This window comes from Callorhinus ursinus, unplaced genomic scaffold (assembly GCF_003265705.2).
Source record: "Callorhinus ursinus isolate GAN/ISIS: 27379988/994484 unplaced genomic scaffold, GSC_fseal_2.0 scaffold9, whole genome shotgun sequence".
Taxonomy (NCBI): domain Eukaryota; kingdom Metazoa; phylum Chordata; class Mammalia; order Carnivora; family Otariidae; genus Callorhinus; species Callorhinus ursinus.
Window position 1 is genome coordinate 15038206 of NW_027397071.1, and position 18212 is coordinate 15056417.

Sequence of the window (18212 nt, forward strand, 5' to 3'; positions counted from 1 at the left end):
GGTTAAAAAGAAATTAGAGTAATGAGTAGAATAGTTATTAGTGTTAATAGTTGCATATTAGCTTATGTCCTTTGACATCAAAATATTAGATTTGTTTTTCTTTGTGTCCTATGAATAGCTGTCACAATATAACATATTTCTTAACACATTTTAATAATTGGTTATGTTCCATCAATGTTACCATATAATTACTTGAATTGGCACTTATTAATATCTTTGATGGAAATAAATCAACATATCCCTGACCTGTATTGTCTTTCTTTTTATTCTCTAAGCTCTAGTTTATTGTGGTAGGCAAAAACTAATTTGCTAATTTAAAAGAAGCTACATTTAGGACTACAAAGCCGGCCGTAAACTAGCATGTTTTTGACATATGTAAAATTTGGTTTTCATTTATCTCAATATAATGTTTTCTACATATATTTAAAAGTCATTTAAATGTTTATTGCTTATAGATAAAAGCTAGAGACTTGTTAAGAATTTTATTAATAGTATATTCCTATGTAAAAGCCAGACTTTTCATTATTCTCATTTTTTAAAATAAAATGTTCTCTTTCTCCCTTTTGACTAGGGACCACAAGGAAAACCAGGCCTTGCAGGACTTCCTGGTGCTGATGGGCCTCCTGTAAGTAATAGTTACTTGTCATTAAAATTTCTATATATTACCGTCAAAAATAGATTTTACATGTATTTTAGAAGTGGTTTCCTGAAAACAAATTAAACCAGTAATGAAACATTGATCCCTCTAAAAATACCATTTCATCATGTCACTTCCATATTGCAAAATCTTTAAGGATCATGCAGTGGTCCTTGGATAAACTCATTCTAGTACTCTGGTGCCAGAATCTCAAGATCTTCCTACTTCCTCGCGAACCATCAGTTCCAGGCAAGCAGATCTACTCCCTTTACTCTCAGCATTCTCAAAATGTCTTTATTGCTAAACCTTTCCTGTGGCCTCCCCCCTGACTCCCCCCCACCCAGGAAGCACTTTCCCATTCTCTCTCATTTTTCAAAGTACATGTTTCCTGAGGGTCCAGTAGTAATTTCTCACCATTTGAAAATTCCTCAACCTTCAGAGATTTCTACCTTTTCTAGAAATATAGCAATGTTTATTGTACCCCAATGTATAACAATAAAAATGTGTAATTATATAATAACTGTAGTTGTTATTTTTTTAAAAGATTTTATTTATTTATTTGAGAGAGAAAGACAGAGATTGTGACAGAGATAGTGAGAAGAGAAGCATGAGCAGAGAGGAGAGGGAGAAACAGGCTCCCCACTGAGCAGGGAGCCCGATGCGGGACTCGATCCCAGGACACTGGGATCATGACCTGAACCAAAGGCAGACGCTTAACAGACTGAGCCACCCAGGTGCCCCTGCAGTTGTTATTTTTAAAAATTTGTTATTTACGTTTCTTTTATTTTCCTCAAACTACTTATATTTTTGAGCGAGGATCTAAAATTTTTACTGGTTATAATTGTGATGGAGTTACACATTTTTGTTTACTGACTCTCAATAATTTTATTATTAAAACTATTAGTATTTGTGATCTTGCTATATTTTCAAATGTCCCATTCATATGCCTTAGCTGCCTTTTGAAGATGTATGTTTGATTATTTGATCAATATGCAAAATAGAAGTCATATTGAAATAAATACCTTTATGAAAGAACTAATTGATAGTGGCACTGAATTGTTAAGGGACGTTCTGTATCCTTTTATGTACTTGTCCCAAACTCTCTCAAATACATTACTAGTTGGTGAAACTTATATCCATAAAATATAAGCTTATTATGTTTCCTTCCAAATGCAATTTCTAATGTTATTTAAAGCCATATGCCCTGATGCAAATGTTCAATATCTTTTGAAACAAGAGACTTGAAAAAAAGGAAAAATTTTGTAGTGTTATAAGCTACCGTTAATATTACATCTTACCAGTATTATGTTTTTACTAAATATAGGGTCATCCTGGAAAAGAAGGCCAATCTGGAGAAAAGGGTGCTCTGGTATGTTACAAAGTATCCATGTAAATGTCCTGTCGCCTTATGTCTAAGAGAAAATGCCTTACTTTGGTCATCTTTATGATATATGTTCTTCTATGATCACGTAGGGATAGGAATACTGGAAAGTAAGGACCAGAAAATAGTTTGTATTTACCTTTTAACATGTCTTTACTTTCTAAAGACTTTTTGCTGTCATTTAAATATAAATCATGTCCTGGTAGTTATTTTTGTTTAAGGTGTAATAAGCAGATGTGTCTCAGATAGATAAGTTTTAATTTTGTATTAGTAATTTTATAAACTAGACTGTATTCTCTACTTTTTAAATAAATATTCTCATGATCAGAGATAAATCCAGATTCTGCATATGTAGTATATGTGGAATAAATTACCACAAATGATAATAATGAAATTGGATAAGAATTACTAAATATCAATAAACTGTTTATGTCACCCTAATTTTATCTTTACTTATTACTCTCTGGTGATTTATAAAAAAGAGGAGATTTAATTGTAAGAGCAATGATTATCAAAATATCTAAATAAAATATTCAAATAAGAGCTTATTTATTGTTAATACTATTTTGGATTACAAGAGAAGCGGGTAGGATCATTTTGTTTAGAGTTGCTACTTTTAGACTCATTAAAATAGCATTAAAAGACAGCATTACTATAGAAATTATATATTATATTTTTAAAAATTGTTTCCTTTACTTAAACTTATTAAATGAAACCAGCTGTGGAAAATATATAATTTTGATCATCTTCTTGATGACGTGAATTCTACAAAAGTTATACCAGTTTTCTATTACAAATATTTGTCTATTGTAGACATTGAAGACACCAGACATTTTCAGGTTTAGAAAATTAGTTATTAATTATATAATTATTCACTTTATTTTATATATAATGTTTATCTTATTTTTGCATAAATATATGATACAATAAATTTGGAGTAGGTAGGACTAGTCGCATGGTTTGTTCATCATATTTGACTTTGGAAACAAATGATAAACTCCCTAAGTAATCTCTACCAATAGTAGAAAAATGTCATCTTTTTGTAGATTATTTGGTAAAATTATAGTGTGGGAATGAGTAGCACTTTCAATGTATTCTATATTTAAATAGCAATGGGTCTTTTTTAGGGTCCACCTGGTCCACAGGGTCCTATTGGCTACCCTGGTCCCCGAGGAGTAAAGGTAAATGTTATTCTTTTTCACACCATTTAATTTCAATGCAAAATATTATAATCATTTAATTCCTCTAATTTATTCCATAGGGAGCAGATGGTGTCAGAGGTCTCAAGGGATCTAAAGGTGAAAAGGTAAAGTATAATTTATTTAGGGGATTTTAATTGCCATTTATCTATTAGACCAAAAATTTAAATTTTTTCAGCAGATATTTCATTTGCCAATATATATTAAATAATTACTTGATAACAGACAATGCAAGCCTGATTTTGTACCGTGTATCCTGCAAATTTTTTTGAAGAAATATTATATCTTGGGATGAGGACTAAATTATAGAAGAGAAGCAAAGATATGTCATAAACAGAATTAATCCTGTATCCCTTTTTTTCTTACACGTGTTTACCTTTTCTAAATCATAGAGTTGCCTTATGAATAAATTAGCTACAGGGTTTGGGCACCTGGGTGGCTCAGTTGGTTAAGCGACTGCCTTCAGCTCAGGTCATGGTCCTGGAGTCCCGGGATCGAGTCCCACATCGGGCTCCCTGCTCGGCAGGGAGTCTGCTTCTCCCTCTGACCCTCTTCCCTCTTGTGCTCTCTATCTCTCGTTCTCTCTCTCTCAAATAAATAAATAAAATCTTTAAAAAAACAATTAGCTACAGAGTTTATACAATATCCAGTTGTATGTTTAACAGAGGAATGTTCGTTCTTTTCTGTCTTTACTAAAATCCCCAAAGTTCTTAAGCTGAAATGCAGTGCAAAATTTAGAAGTACCCTAAATCATTTGGAGGAAGAGGAAGTCTTTATACATTATACTCTATACAAAGCAAAAGTATTAATGAGAAGGAAATAAAGATTAAAACTAGGCAGAGGTGGATGAAAGAATGTGGGATTTTTTTATAGAGCATTTGTAGTTTGTCTTTGGACAAAGAAGCTGAAACTGAGATTTTTTTTTTTTTTACATAAATGCTTAATGTCAATGTAGATCCCCCAAATCCTTTAGTAATTATGTTAAAATAAAATGACATTACTCACAGTCAGTATTGTAAATGCTTACTACAATATTACATTTAAAATTTAGGGTTTAAAATAAAATGTTTGTAGTTTTGTTGAAAAATTATGGAATATAAATTTTGATTTTAAGGATAACTTTATTTCCATAGTCATAATGTTATAAAAGCACACATACACACAAAGCACCTTGTGTGGATTTGAAATCAATAAAGAGTGGATAACAAGAAGGGATGGACTTCTATCCATTATAATTTATTTTTCTGAAAAAATAAAAAGTAACATATTGACACATTGTCAAGTTATGCAATTATATTCAGTTCTATTGTATGAAAAACGTCATTTTAAATGAACTCAGCTACTCTAATGAGAATCCCAATTCATTCTTATCATCACAGACGAACTTCAGGATATAATGTATTCCTGACTTGGTTGCTGAGCACAATGATTGATCAGACAAGGTTGAACTTGTAATTATATGCAGATGGCCTGTGTAAAAAAATGTATATATACATACATATGTATATACATGTATGTATATATATATTTATATATGCACACATATATGTATCATCTCTAAAATACTTCGTTTTTTTAAGATTTTATTTATTTATTTGAGAAAGAGACAGAGATGGTGAGAGAGAGCAGAGTTGGGAGGAGAGGGTGAGGTAGAAGCAGGTTCCCCGCCGAGCAGGGAGCCCGATGCAGGACTTGATCCCAGGACCCTGGGATCATGACCTGAGCTGAAGGCAGACACTTAACTGACTGAGCCACCCAGGTGCCCCTGAAATTTTTCTTGTTAAAACATTTAAGCATCAATTCAGATTTGGATCTGGAATAAGTGTCTTCCAAAGATTTTTAGGAAGACAGTGTTTAAAGGAAAGGTGTTTAATTGGGATGGGGAAGTTGTGTACTTGCTGGAAAAAGGGGTAATGGCAAAATGACAGAGGTAAATAAAATTGTATATGACAAGATACATGTGAAAAGAAACAAGCAGGGGAAAAAATGTGTACTGCTTATATGTAGAAAAGCAATTTGACATCATTGGTTGTTTTGAATGGTGTATGGTCTTAGAAGCAACAAGTAGATGTAGAGAAAAAGAATTAAAATTTTAAATTGAGAGTTAAAGTTCTGAGTTCCATTATAGTTCTCATACTAACCAGACCGGTAAACTGAGGCAGATTGTCTCATTTCTCTGAGACTTATTTTAAATCCGTAAAATGAGGACATTGTCCTAAAAAAATCACTCAGGTATTTTTCAGCTATACCTTTTATTTTATCCTTTATTTTATTTACAGCTGTTATTTGATCTAATCTAGGTTTAGAGAAATTTTATATAAAAGTTAATGGAAACATTTTTCTAATGAGAAGAGTTGTCCCTATTTTCAGACTCGGTGAAAAATCATTAAATCTTCATGAATTTTAATATCTATAATTTATTTTGTTTTTCTGAGTATGTATTATAATTGACTATCTCAAAAGTATTATAATTGACTATCTCAAAAGAGATAAGGAAGTTGAAACTTTTTTCTTTTTACACATAACAACTTTAATTGTTAACTAAAGGTGAAATAGAAAGTTAGTACCCTAACTAGGATTTAAATTCTCCATTGTTCAGACAGATGTGTTCCTTAGACCTTAAGCAACATAATCCAATGAACCAAATGGCATAGACGAATTCCTCTTTTACTCATCTTCTAAAACTGTTTCTTCTTTTCTGAAGATTAATGTAGACCTAATAGTTTTAGGACCTAATAGTTTAGGACTTAGTAACTTATAGTGTCACTTGTTTTAAAAAATTGCCACTTATTGTAAGGATATACCTAATATTTAAGTCATCTAATTTATTTCTTATTTGCTTCTCTATTTTCTAATTGTGAACGGAAAACAAGAGTATGACAGAAATAGCATCTAGTCCATATGTTCTCTCCTGAAACAAAAATTTCTGCCTGGAAAAATCCTAAAAACTGTTATTGATTTTTGACTTACATAGCAGTGTTCTTTAAACTAAATTTGGCAACTGTGTAATTACCCTTCTCTCTAGGGAGAAAGTAATGGAGACAATAGTCAATAGGAAGTTAAATGGTCATTTTCAGCTTTTAAGCCTCTATTATTGCCCAATTGCATTCAGCACAGAGAGAATCCTACAAACATCCCACTTTTAAGCCAGGATGTTGAAAACCTCAACCTTTTGTCTTAAAGGAAACTTCTAGACCTGTTAGAATTTTTAGGTTTAGGTGAAATACCAGATGGAATCACTTTTCTAGGAGTAGGTCTCATATATCCATAATTACCTGATTATTTTCTGGACCTTAACATACCTTGCTAAACACACACTGAGGCATGTTCACTTAGTAAATGTCCATTTAGTAAATGTTCATTAAATATCATGGATGGTTATTAAGGATCAAAATTGTACGAGGCTCTGGAGGTGCAGAGGCTAATCGGGCATAAGTCTTTATTTCTACCATTTAGTAAAAGAAAAATCTATGCTCTACTAAATGCAGAATGGCATGTTGTTACAATAATAAATGCTTAGAGGGAGCACACAGGATGGAGGGGTTAATTTTGAGTGGGGGGTAGGGTGGAGATTGAGGTCATGAGAAATTTCATAGCAGAATTATGAACTGAGTCTTGAGAGAAGAGTAGAAGTAAACAGAGGTAGAAAGAGAAGATAAAGGATTTGCAGGTGTGTGTATGACAATGGCAACCAACGCAAGAATTGCAAATGGAGGTGCGCTTAGGTGGCTCAGTCAGTTAAGTGTCTCCCTTCAGTTCAGATCATGATCTCAGGGTCCTGGGATTGAGCCCCACGTGGGGCTTCCTGCTCAGGGAGGAGTCTGCTTCTCCCTCTGCCCCCCTCTCTCAAATAAATAAATAAAATCTAAAAAAAAAAGTTACAAATGGAAATATAGGCAATTCAGTTTTTCTAGTACTCAATCTCAGGGTATTGGGTGGGAGTTGAGGGGAGATTAGAGACCAAAGATAAGACTGCCAAAGTGAACAAACAAGGGCTAGATCATGGTCAGAAGGGGAGGGGAATTGGCTGCTTACATTCATTATTAGCAGTTTGGAACCATTGAGGCGCTTTCAAGTCAAAATTGATGTTATCAATTTTGTTTTTTATGGAGATCATTTGGCAGCAGAATGTGGAAGTATATGTGCCAGTCTTGCTAGCTCTGTTCACATACCCGACCAGACACGTCCTTTCCTCGAACTCTGCAAGTCACATCCATTCTCTAACTCCTAATTAAGATACTAACTCCCCTCTCAAACCTTCTTCAGTTAACTTCTTGCCTCACTCCCATCAACACCAGAACCACTGCCACTACCACTATCATCATCACCATCATCATCATCATCATCATCACCATCAAGTCTTTCTTCTCTGAACACCCATCCTACTCCATTTGTACCAAAATTAATGCAAATGTTCTACCTTCAGTTTTATTGTTAAAATAAAAATCTTGAAATACTCCATGATACTCTGAACAAAGTAATGCTCAGTTAATACTATTGAAAAATTGAGTGGTTATTCCTTAGAAATTTAATTTTTTATATAATTTTCTTGGAATTAAGAGACAGTAAGTTTGTTCATGAAGCTTAGTTTTAAAAGTCTAGATTTCACTAAGAATGGTATGAAGTATTTCCATAGTCAAAATATCTGCTCTTTTTAACTAAAGAAGCCCCAATTTTCAGTATATCTGGTCTGTTGTGATAATGAGCATTCTCTATGTACATGTAAAGGATAATAGTGGTTTGCTTATTCTTTATCTGAAAAGAGATTGTAATATAGAACACAAGTTGAGCTAGAAGGCATTTGTCTAAAGCACATGATACAAATTGCATGATATAATATTCTTTGGTTTGAATTTGTAAATTAAGGGTAAAGACATTTTTTTGGTAGTCAAAAGTTCTTGTATTCCAAAGTTAAAATGATAATTATTTAAATTATTTAAATATTTATTCTTTCTTTGTTCAAATGACATAGGATATATGTTGTTATAAAGAAAATGGTTATTTCCCCCATAAGATAAAGAAAATTTAACGGACACATTTGAGAAAAATTTCTTAGGGCAACTTAAAGGCAATAATAGTAGAAAATGAGAGGATATGGGCGACAAAGGTTAGAATAGGGAGAAGGAAGTTTCACAACATGATTCACATTTCTCAAAACAATTTTCCCTAAATTATCAGTGTTTGTATTTTATATAGCCATATTTTAGATTCATTAAACAAATCATTCAACACCTGTTCATTACTTTTATTTTTCAGGGTGAAGATGGTTTTCCAGGATTCAAAGGTGACATGGGTCTTAAAGGAGATAGAGTAAGTAAGAAGAAAATTCATACCAGAACATACACTTATGCGTGTGTGTATGTGTGCACGTGTGTGTGTATATTCTTATAATTAAATATAGCAAGCACAGGATAAATAAAAATGTTCATACTATCTGAGACTTTGCTGCTTCGGTTTTAATATGAAAATTAGACGTGTTAATTTTTGTGGAGGAATATAGTCTTTCAGATTTTATATTAAATTTCCATGTGTCCTGTAGCCTATATGTGTGTGTGTATACAAAGTTGAGTAGTACCATTTATAGATATTTTCTAAATTGATGATCATATTGCTTAAAAGAAGTAGTTTGATAGATTTCTTCTAAATTTCGTAGGGACCTGTGTTGCTTGGAAACCATGTATTTGCAACTTTCTTGAACTTCCATTATTAGTGATCTTGAATTTTTGAGTGTAAAGGTGGTATACTTTTTTTTCTGGTAATGAGTGTCTAGAAAACAAACAAAAATCTGAGTTACCCAAAGTAAGCTAAGCTAAGTGTTTTATTGGGAAGATTTATTTTATATCTAACTCAATATTACCTAATATCAAAGAAGCATACTGCCGGATATTTTTGTTTCCCTAAAAAATATGTGATGCCTGTTTCCAGATTAGGAGCAGTAACTTTCACATTTCAAGGTGAAAACCAAAGTCTAAAATGAAGACATTTTTCTTGTGTTCCAAACAGTGATTTCCAAAATTGCTATTGTCAGAAAAGAAAATTACTTTTTCTACTAACCTTCTAGGTTCTTAGGCTGGGGCCCTGTAAAATTAGATTAACAAGAGACAGATTAACAAGAGAAAAACAAACAGAAGTTTTCTAGCATGTGCCTCACGTTTACACACGGGAACGCTCCATGATAGTTAACTCAAGGGGTAGCTAGAATTTGGGTTCATATGGCATTTTAGCAAAGGAAGAAGAGACATGACAAGGAAAAGGACTTTGAGTTTCTAGGGCTGCAAATTGTGAGAAGGCAGATATATGGAAAAGTAATGGTAGATAAAGGCTAATTAATAAATTTCGTTGTATAGACTCCTCGGTGTCTGCTGTTGGCTCCGGACCAACAAGTCTAGCAGTCTCCAGTGACTAACTTTTGTCCTTTCTTGTAGAAAGGGGAGGGAGGGCACCTTTGCAAATCTGTATCTTGCTTTTAGCACCTTCTCTTGCTTCTCCTTTTTCTCAATTGCCTTCAATTCAAAATAATCTTCACGCCCATGTGGCATATTTTGGGGTTGAATATTCTGCCACCCTCTACAATCTAACCTTGATTTTTACTTTTTTCTTAGTTTCTGCAACAGAGATAGATTAAAATTACTTTAATATAAAACATGGTAACATCGGACTTTCGTAGGTTTTCAAATGTCAGACTATATTCAGTTGTTTATTTACTAATGGAAAGATTGATGAAATCAAAGATCTTCAAACCTCTCTGTCCTAAATAAAACATGCGTAAACAAATGAGGAGTTGAAGAATACGACTTTTTGATAGACTATACTCTCTGTTATTTAATCTCCAATATATTTTAAATTATAAGAATGTTATTGCTCTATTTCAGGGAGAAGTTGGTCAAGTGGGTCCAAGAGGAGAAGATGGCCCTGAAGGACCCAAAGGTCGAGCAGGTCCAACTGGAGACCCTGGTCCTTCTGGTCAAGCAGGAGAAAAGGTCAGTGAACAACTTTAAATTCCCAAGTGCTCTTGCAGATGATGTTTCATTTTCATTTAAAAATATTTTTAGTCATCCATGTCAGAAATCTGGAAGATTCTATTACTTTTCAAGCATATCCATATACTGTTAGGAATATAACCATTAGATGGGTCCATTTATCCTTTGTCACTCTTCCTTGTTGCCCATCCCCTCTGTTCTCCTTGGCTATGCAGAATCAACAGCTCTTCAAGCTCTTGCACATTAGAGGTTGAAAATTTGAGTGTGATGAACAAAGGATCAAAGAATCAATGAAAGGTGGTCTACTTACTGTTTTGGAAGAAGTGGAATCATCTTTACTCCTCGAGCCAAAATGTACACTTTCTATTTTTTTCACATAAACATGCATTTTCAAAGAGCAAGTGTTTTTAAAAAAGTCCTGCTGTCCAAGCCCAACTTTAAGAGATTTTAATTTTAGTCTGGGGTTAACCCAAGCATCACCATGTTTTAAAACATCCCAGGTAATTCTAATCTCATTGGTTTCAGAGCCATTGTGCTATATGTAATATGTCAAAAAATATTTTCAACCATTACATTTACATTTACATGTAATATTACACAACATTGAAATTATGCCTTCCCCACTGAGTATTTAGTGAGGTGATGAACACCTTATAAATGTAGCTACAAAGTTAAATTAAAAAGGAACGAGAAATGTCTGTGACAGGTGTTATCCTATTACACTAAAGGATAATATAAATAATAACTATTTCTTGGTGGTATAAATCAGACGATTTCCTTCCTTTTAATATGTTTATCTACTTTCCAGATTTTCCATACTGAGCACACCATTATTCTATAAAGTATAGAAATTCCATACTACCTAATAAAATCTTAATTTCCCTTCTTGCCATCCTGTCTCAGAAGAAAAATGTATGAGGATCATACAGGCACTGTGACTAGATAAGTAAAAAAAAATTTCCCCATGTCATTAGGAATCCTGACTAGTGGTTCTTCTACAGTTTCACCCTCCCAGCTGCCAATTATGAACTGATGAATAACGTCATTGTGTTTAGGCAGGAGAAGGAAAGAATGGGAGAAAACAAGGGCTTACAAGGCCTTCCACTTCAAGTACTCACACTTGTCAATAGTTTTAGACTATTCTGGACCTTCCTCTCATCTTTGCTCCACTTGATTTGTATAAATGATCCCACCATCTCTTCAGAGGTATCAGGACTTTACCCCACAGTTCTTCATTTTTAATATTTCTTTTTTTTTCATTATTATTTTCCCTTTATTGAAGTTACCTATCCCCATATTGAAAATGCAAACAAATTTTCTGTCTGGATTTATTTTGAAATAACTCTCAAGTGAATAAGAGTTTATATGGTAATACAGTGATTAACATAGAACACAAAGGCTTTATGATCATAATTAGAGAATTTCATTAACCTTGAAATCAGTGGCATAAAACAGATATGATAACTTAATATATCCAAAGGGACATCATTATGAGCATGCTTCTTAGGGCTTGTTTGCATATTTTCCATCTGAAGGCTGCCTCCCTATGCAGCGTTGATCAACTCTAGTTCAATCTCTAATAAAAAGGTCATAAACTATATTCCTATTTTCTTGCCTTGATTCATCCAGTAAAATATTTATTGTTTATAGTGTTACTGCTCATCTTTTACTGTTGTATGTAGTAATTTGGATTTGTTTTTGTTTCTGTTCTTCTTTTGTTTAAATGTACATGGAAAGTAATGATACTATGTGGTTCCTAATGTTTAAGAGTTTGGTAAATAATATTTTATATATGAAGTGTGTTTTTGTAAAATCTTAAGGAAAATAAGTCAAAGTAAAATTCCACAAACATATTTGATTCAATTCGTTCAACTTAATTTAGTTTTCTCTCTACTTGTATTTTTAAATTAATGCTTTGTTCCAGGGGCAATTTTCCCAGGATAGTGTTTTTTTTTTAAAGATTTTATTTATCTATTCATGAGAGACAGAGAGAGAGAGAGAGAGAGAGAGGCAGAGGGAGAAGCAGGCTCCCAAGGAGCAGGGAGCCCGATGTGGGACTCGATCCCAGGACCCTGGGATCATGACCTGAGCCGAAGGCAGATGCTTAACCATCTGAGCCACCCAGGTGCCCTCCCAGTATAGTGTTTTAACCTTCTTGGTATTTCTTACACATCTTTGGACTTTGGTAAAGGTAATTTACCATTTGTTTTAGCACTTTAAGAATGAAAGGTAATCTCATTGCACTAGAAGAAAATTGTGGCACATTTAAGTCTTCACCCACAAGAATTAACACTCCACAAAATCATCACTATTTAGCTGTAGTTTGCAACATTTGATATATCTAATAACCCAGATTTATCCAGATGTTTGAATAAAAGAAGAAACTTTGCTCAAAAATAGGTCAGAATTTCTTGTATAGTTATTTAAGCTATTCAGTGAGAGATAGTTAAATAACTCATGATTGCTTGCTTTATATTTACCGTGAGAAATGAAATAATTTTATCAAAAAGATTCACTTTAGTTGAAACAATAAAAACTAAATGTAGTTCTAACTACATCAACTAGCTTTAAATAGTTTTAATGTTGAAAAAGCTTAGGCATTTCTTTGTTCATGCTTAAGAGTTCAGAAAGAGTCCTAGAATTCTCTTTAGCTCAGGGTTCTGTGTCCTCAAAGAAGGCACTGTCACTTAAAAGTTAAGTTAGCAAAATTATGGAATTAGAAATATGTCCAAAACAATTTTCCCTATTCAAATGAGGAAATATAATGTAAGTAAAGTATGGTGAAAAGTTGCAAATCTTCCTTTTGAGCGGTCAAATATGTAGTTCTAACTTTTAGAAAAATGACTAAACTCATCACTGATACTTAATTCAACTTAGAATTTTTATTTGTTATTATTTTTTTTAACTTTAGGGGAAACTTGGTGTTCCAGGATTACCAGGATATCCAGGAAGACAAGGTCCAAAGGTAAAACAATTAGGTTGATTTTTTCTACATTTTGTAGAAATGAATCACACATAATTACCTTTCAGTTTGTAACACTGAGATGATAAATCCTTAAAATATCATTTCACAAGGGAAAGACATGGGGTATGTTGGTGCGTGGTGTGTAGGGGATTATGGACTGGAGTATTTTAGCAGACAGGGTCATGAAAGGAAGGCATAGTCAGCTACTTCCTTGTTATTGGAATAAGGACTATTCCAGTGTGACATACTAGTATATCTAGAAGTTATAATGGGGATGATAGGTGATGGAGAATAGCTTTTGATTTCATTTCTAGTACCCTAAGGGTTGGAATTGCCACATGCTTTAAAAACAAAAAAGAATTACAATACATCTTTCATCATCTTTATTTTCTCTCATTTCCATGGTATTTGTTTCCTAGGGCTACTGTTACAAATCTCCACAGACTTGGTGACCTAAAACAATGGGGATTTACTCTCTTACAGTTCTTGAGACCAGAAGCCTAAAATCAAGGTGTCAGCAGGGTCCCCAGTCCCTCCAAAAGCTCTAGGGGAGAGTCTGTCCTTGCCTTTTCTAGCTTCTGGTAGCCCAGGGCAGTCCTTGGCTTGTGTCTGCGTAACTGCAATCTCTGCTGCCTTCACATAGCCTTTTTTTTCTTCTATGTCTTGTCTTCTGTCTTTTTTTTTTTTAAAGATTTTATTTATTTATTTGACAGAGAGAGAGAGAGAGCGCACAAGTAGGCAGAGAGGCAGGCAGAGGGAGAGGGAGAAGCAGGCTCTCTGCTGAGCAGGGAGCCCGATGCGGGACTCAATCACAGGACCCTGGGATCATGACCTGAGCTGAAGGCAGCCATTTAACCAACTGAGCCACCCAGGCGCCCTTCTCTTCTGTCTCTTATAAAGACACTTGTCTTTGCACTTAGGGACCACCTGGATAATCCAGGATGATCTCATTTTTCGAGATCCTTCACTTAATTTACACATATGAAAACCTCTTTTTCCAAATAAGGCAACATTCACGTTCCAGAGATTTGAAAATTGGATGTATTGATTTAGGGCCAACATTCAATCCACTACAGAACTCGAGTGCTACTTTTAACTCTCTGAAATATACATATTTTAAGCATACAAATAGATGGGTTTAAAAATATGTTTACTTTGGTGTACTACTTTTCCTCAAGCTAAACATAAAACTTTGTCAAGGCTGTACTTCATGCATTGACTACTTAATTAAAGTGGTTAAATAAATTAATATATACATTTTGGTTATTACTATTAAGATGGGTATACACCCGTGAGATTATCTATCTATCTATCTATCTATCTATCTATCTATCTATCATCTATCATCTCTTTTTCATCTATCTCTCTCTGACCCATTCAGGCTTGACAGGTATAGTACATGAGGATAAATCCTAGTTATATAATAATCCCCAAACATATATTTATTGATAAGTTTCACAGATAATCATTGGGAAACCAGAATGTCCTTTCTCTTGACAAATGTGAACTACATACACTTGTGTTTGCTCATTGTCATGTGATGACACTATATTAGGCTTGCCACGTGGCTTTGTTTTATAACTATTCATTGGGTTTCTAGAAAGTACGCATTTCCTTGTATAGTAGGAGGTAAACATAATGCTTTGAGACCTTCTAAAATGAGATTCATTTCATTTATGATTTAAGAATAACATGAGCTTTTGATTTGGATTTCCCTGATGCCGAGAATGTTGAGCACTTTCTCATGTGTCTGGTGGCCATTTGGATGTCTTCTTTGGAAAGATGTCTGTTCATGTCTTCTGCCCATTTCTTGATTGGATCATTTGTTCTTTGGGTGTTGAGTTTGATAAATTCTTTATAGATTTTGGATACTAGCCCTTTATTTGATATGTCATTTGCAAATATCTTCTCCCATTCTGTCGGTGGTCTTTTGGTTTTGTTGACTGATGGAATGCTACAACAAAAAAAAGGCAGTTAGTGAAAAAAAAAAAAGAATAACACGAGCATCATTTAAAGGTTTTAGCTACATTTAGAACACTGATTAGTAAGTTCTACCTTTTAAATATTGTCTCTAATACACTACCGTGTTTCCTAGCTACCTTCCTTTCAAATGTCAAGCATTTTCAAGAGCATTATGAGTAAAAAACGACATTCACTGCATAACCCATAACCCACAACCTTAAGCTATCCTTACATTGCTTGAAGAGTTCTTGATCTAATTACATAGTTGAATTGCAGTTGTGGTGTTTTGATTTAAAAACAGAAAACTGTCATATTACTTGAATGAACACAATATTCTTTTATTTGACATTCTTATTTCCTTCTGTTTTTTTTTCCTGAGACAATACTCTGTTCAATATTCTTTGAGTTATTTTTATTAACAAAATGTACCAGTATGACTATAGAGAAATGTTTCTTCCTAGAGGAATCAAACATTTTTCTTTACTCTTTAACCAAAATGTCTGAAACTCTGGTTTTTATTTTTTTATATTACTTTACTTCATAACAACTTTTTTTGTGATCAAAATGATTTATGTTTCTTGGTTCTAAAACAAAAAATAATGGGCTCATCAAAGATCAAAGATAGATTCACATTTTTTTTCCTATGTGGAAGCTAATAAATTTTGAGTAGATTTAAATCTATATTGTGCTAAAAGTGAAATTTGGCTGCTAATCTCTTTTAAGCAATTTAAGGACTATAATTAAACAATATAATTTATTTAATATCTTTCTAGCAATATAAATCACAATGGGTATTTGAAAGTTGCATCACTGTAAGTACTATAAAATGATAGCTACTTCAAAAAGTAAAATCTATTTTAACATAGGATTCTTTGTATTTCAAACAGCATTGAAATAATTTTGTAACCTTCACAACTGGTGAATCAATTTCACCATGAACCTTTGACTTTTGGGCATTTTGTTTGCTGTTTGTTCTTTCCATTTAAAAGCATTATAATGCCTTTTCATGGAAATTATATATTTTGGTGGTAACCCCTTATGTGAGAAAAGAAGAAGAATATGCCCATATATTATAAACTGTTTAGTTGGTGGATTGGGCATTTTTGTTATTTTCTTATAAGTTGCTTAGAGCAGAAACTATGTAAGAAAATAAATTTATTAAAAATTACATTGATGCATAGAGCAATTTGCTTGAATGGAGTCTCTATAAATATGGTTAGTTATCTATTCTACTCAAGACAGAAATGAATATTTGTTCTCAAATAAAATCTGATAGAGTAGATTATTTCCATATTGGATTATACTTGCTTGTCAGATTCCTAGAGTAGTCACATACTAATTGTTCTACCAGATCTATCTGATTGTCCATAGAGAAAGAGCAATGGCTTGGAAAGCCCTTTTAAAAATGTAATTTGCAGACATTATTTCCCCATTATGTGAATATTACATGTCCTAACAATTGTCCTCAGGTGAATCACATAGTAATCTCTATAGACATGAATTAGAATATATTGGGAAATGGATCATAAGAAGAAGGTTAGCAGTGCATACTGCAGTTATTGTTTTGATCATCAGCTCCCATAAGGCTTCACATATGATTTTCCTGATTTGTGGAGGAAATACAATTGGTATCTGTTGTATATATCACCTGGAGAAATTGTTAAAAATGCAGATTCCTGGATCCTACTGCCAGAGAGATAGATCCTAAAAATATGGAATCACTCTGGATTATTTCAATATGGAAGGGGCCACATATCATTTGGAGAAATATTATTTTAGGGGCAATTCAATCCAGATGAATGGATAAAAAAGCAGGGGATGCATTCAAGTGAAAGAAGGCTTTGTTATATCTCCCTTAACATATGGGGAAGTTTGTAAAACCTGAGTGTCTACTACTCTTTGCTAGATACTTTACACATTATTGCATTTAATTTATATAGTGGTCTGAATAAGAAAAGTGAATATTTGGAAGTCCTCCCACACTTTCCAGAGTCTCATAGTTAGCAAGCTGAGGAGAAAGGATCTGAACCTTAATCTTTCTATTTCATGATGCAATGATGAGGCAAACCAATCACAGTCATGTTCAAAGGAATCTCTGAGCAGATGAAAATCTGGACATAGGCACAAGGTGAAATGGGAGAATTATATTACATCTGTAAGACGTAGTTGTTTGTGGATGAAATGACATGATGTTTTACTGTGCTTATTACATCTCTAAATAACCAGTATTTATTGTTATCTATTATTAGCATTTTTATACCTTGTCTTCCTTTATCCTAACCTCCCACAAATTCAAAGTGCCTATAAGATGTGGGTAAGTGCCCTTATTTTGTAGGAGAAAAGACTATGCTCAAAGAGGATAAGTAATGCACCCAACTTACTTAGGTAAATGTATGATAAACGTAAGTCTTGGGTTTATGTCTTTGGAATTCCAAAAACAGGATTTTAATGCTGGACTTTCTGACTTAGACTCTGAGCTAGATCTAACCACATTCAAACATCAAACAGGAAAGGAGGAAGATTTTTAGTCTTTATGATTTTATTTAGTTCTAAAGGTATAAAAATAAACTAAAAAGTGATAAGCATACAAATGTAATAATGTTAATTCAGGAAAACTGTTTTATAAAATTCTTATTTTAACATTTAATTATTCATGCTCATGAATGTAGAATTATAAGTCAAAATTATTGTATATAAAATGTCCTTTTGCTATTTTCTAATGTGAGAAATGATAGTATTTAATTATTTTAAAGTAAAAAACTAAAATCTCTTCTGTCAATTCATGCTTTCAATGCTTCCAGGATTTCAGATGTCCCTGTAAGTTCATTTTCAAATAGATGCATAGAGGTTGTATGGTATCTTAAAATTCTATTTCTGATTTAAGTATTACCAGCTTGTGAGACTGTGTGTTCCGAAAGGCTTACAGCTTATGGCTAAAAATGTTAGTTACCATGCTCATTGTTTCTTATTTTTATTTTTGTAGGGTTCCACGGGATTTCCTGGATTTCCAGGCGCCAATGGAGAGAAAGGTGCCCGGGTATGGTATATAAGTATATTGCCCTGGACTATGGAATATAAATGTTCTCAC

General features: G+C 33.3%; 1 protein-coding gene across 4 annotated transcripts in view; it reads left to right on the top strand.

Annotated features, from left to right (window-relative positions):
* COL11A1 (collagen type XI alpha 1 chain) overlaps positions 1-18212 on the top strand; it is a 195969-nt gene that overhangs the window by 92258 nt on the left and 85499 nt on the right. For all 4 annotated transcript variants that reach the window (XM_073896230.1, XM_073896231.1, XM_025872583.2 and 1 more), the window contains 8 exons: positions 572-625; positions 1962-2006; positions 3146-3199; positions 3280-3324; positions 8474-8527; positions 10090-10197; positions 13109-13162; positions 18108-18161. In XM_073896230.1, the coding sequence (XP_073752331.1) occupies positions 572-625; positions 1962-2006; positions 3146-3199; positions 3280-3324; positions 8474-8527; positions 10090-10197; positions 13109-13162; positions 18108-18161 (468 nt within the window). The remainder of the gene's footprint in view (positions 1-571; positions 626-1961; positions 2007-3145; positions 3200-3279; positions 3325-8473; positions 8528-10089; positions 10198-13108; positions 13163-18107; positions 18162-18212) is intronic.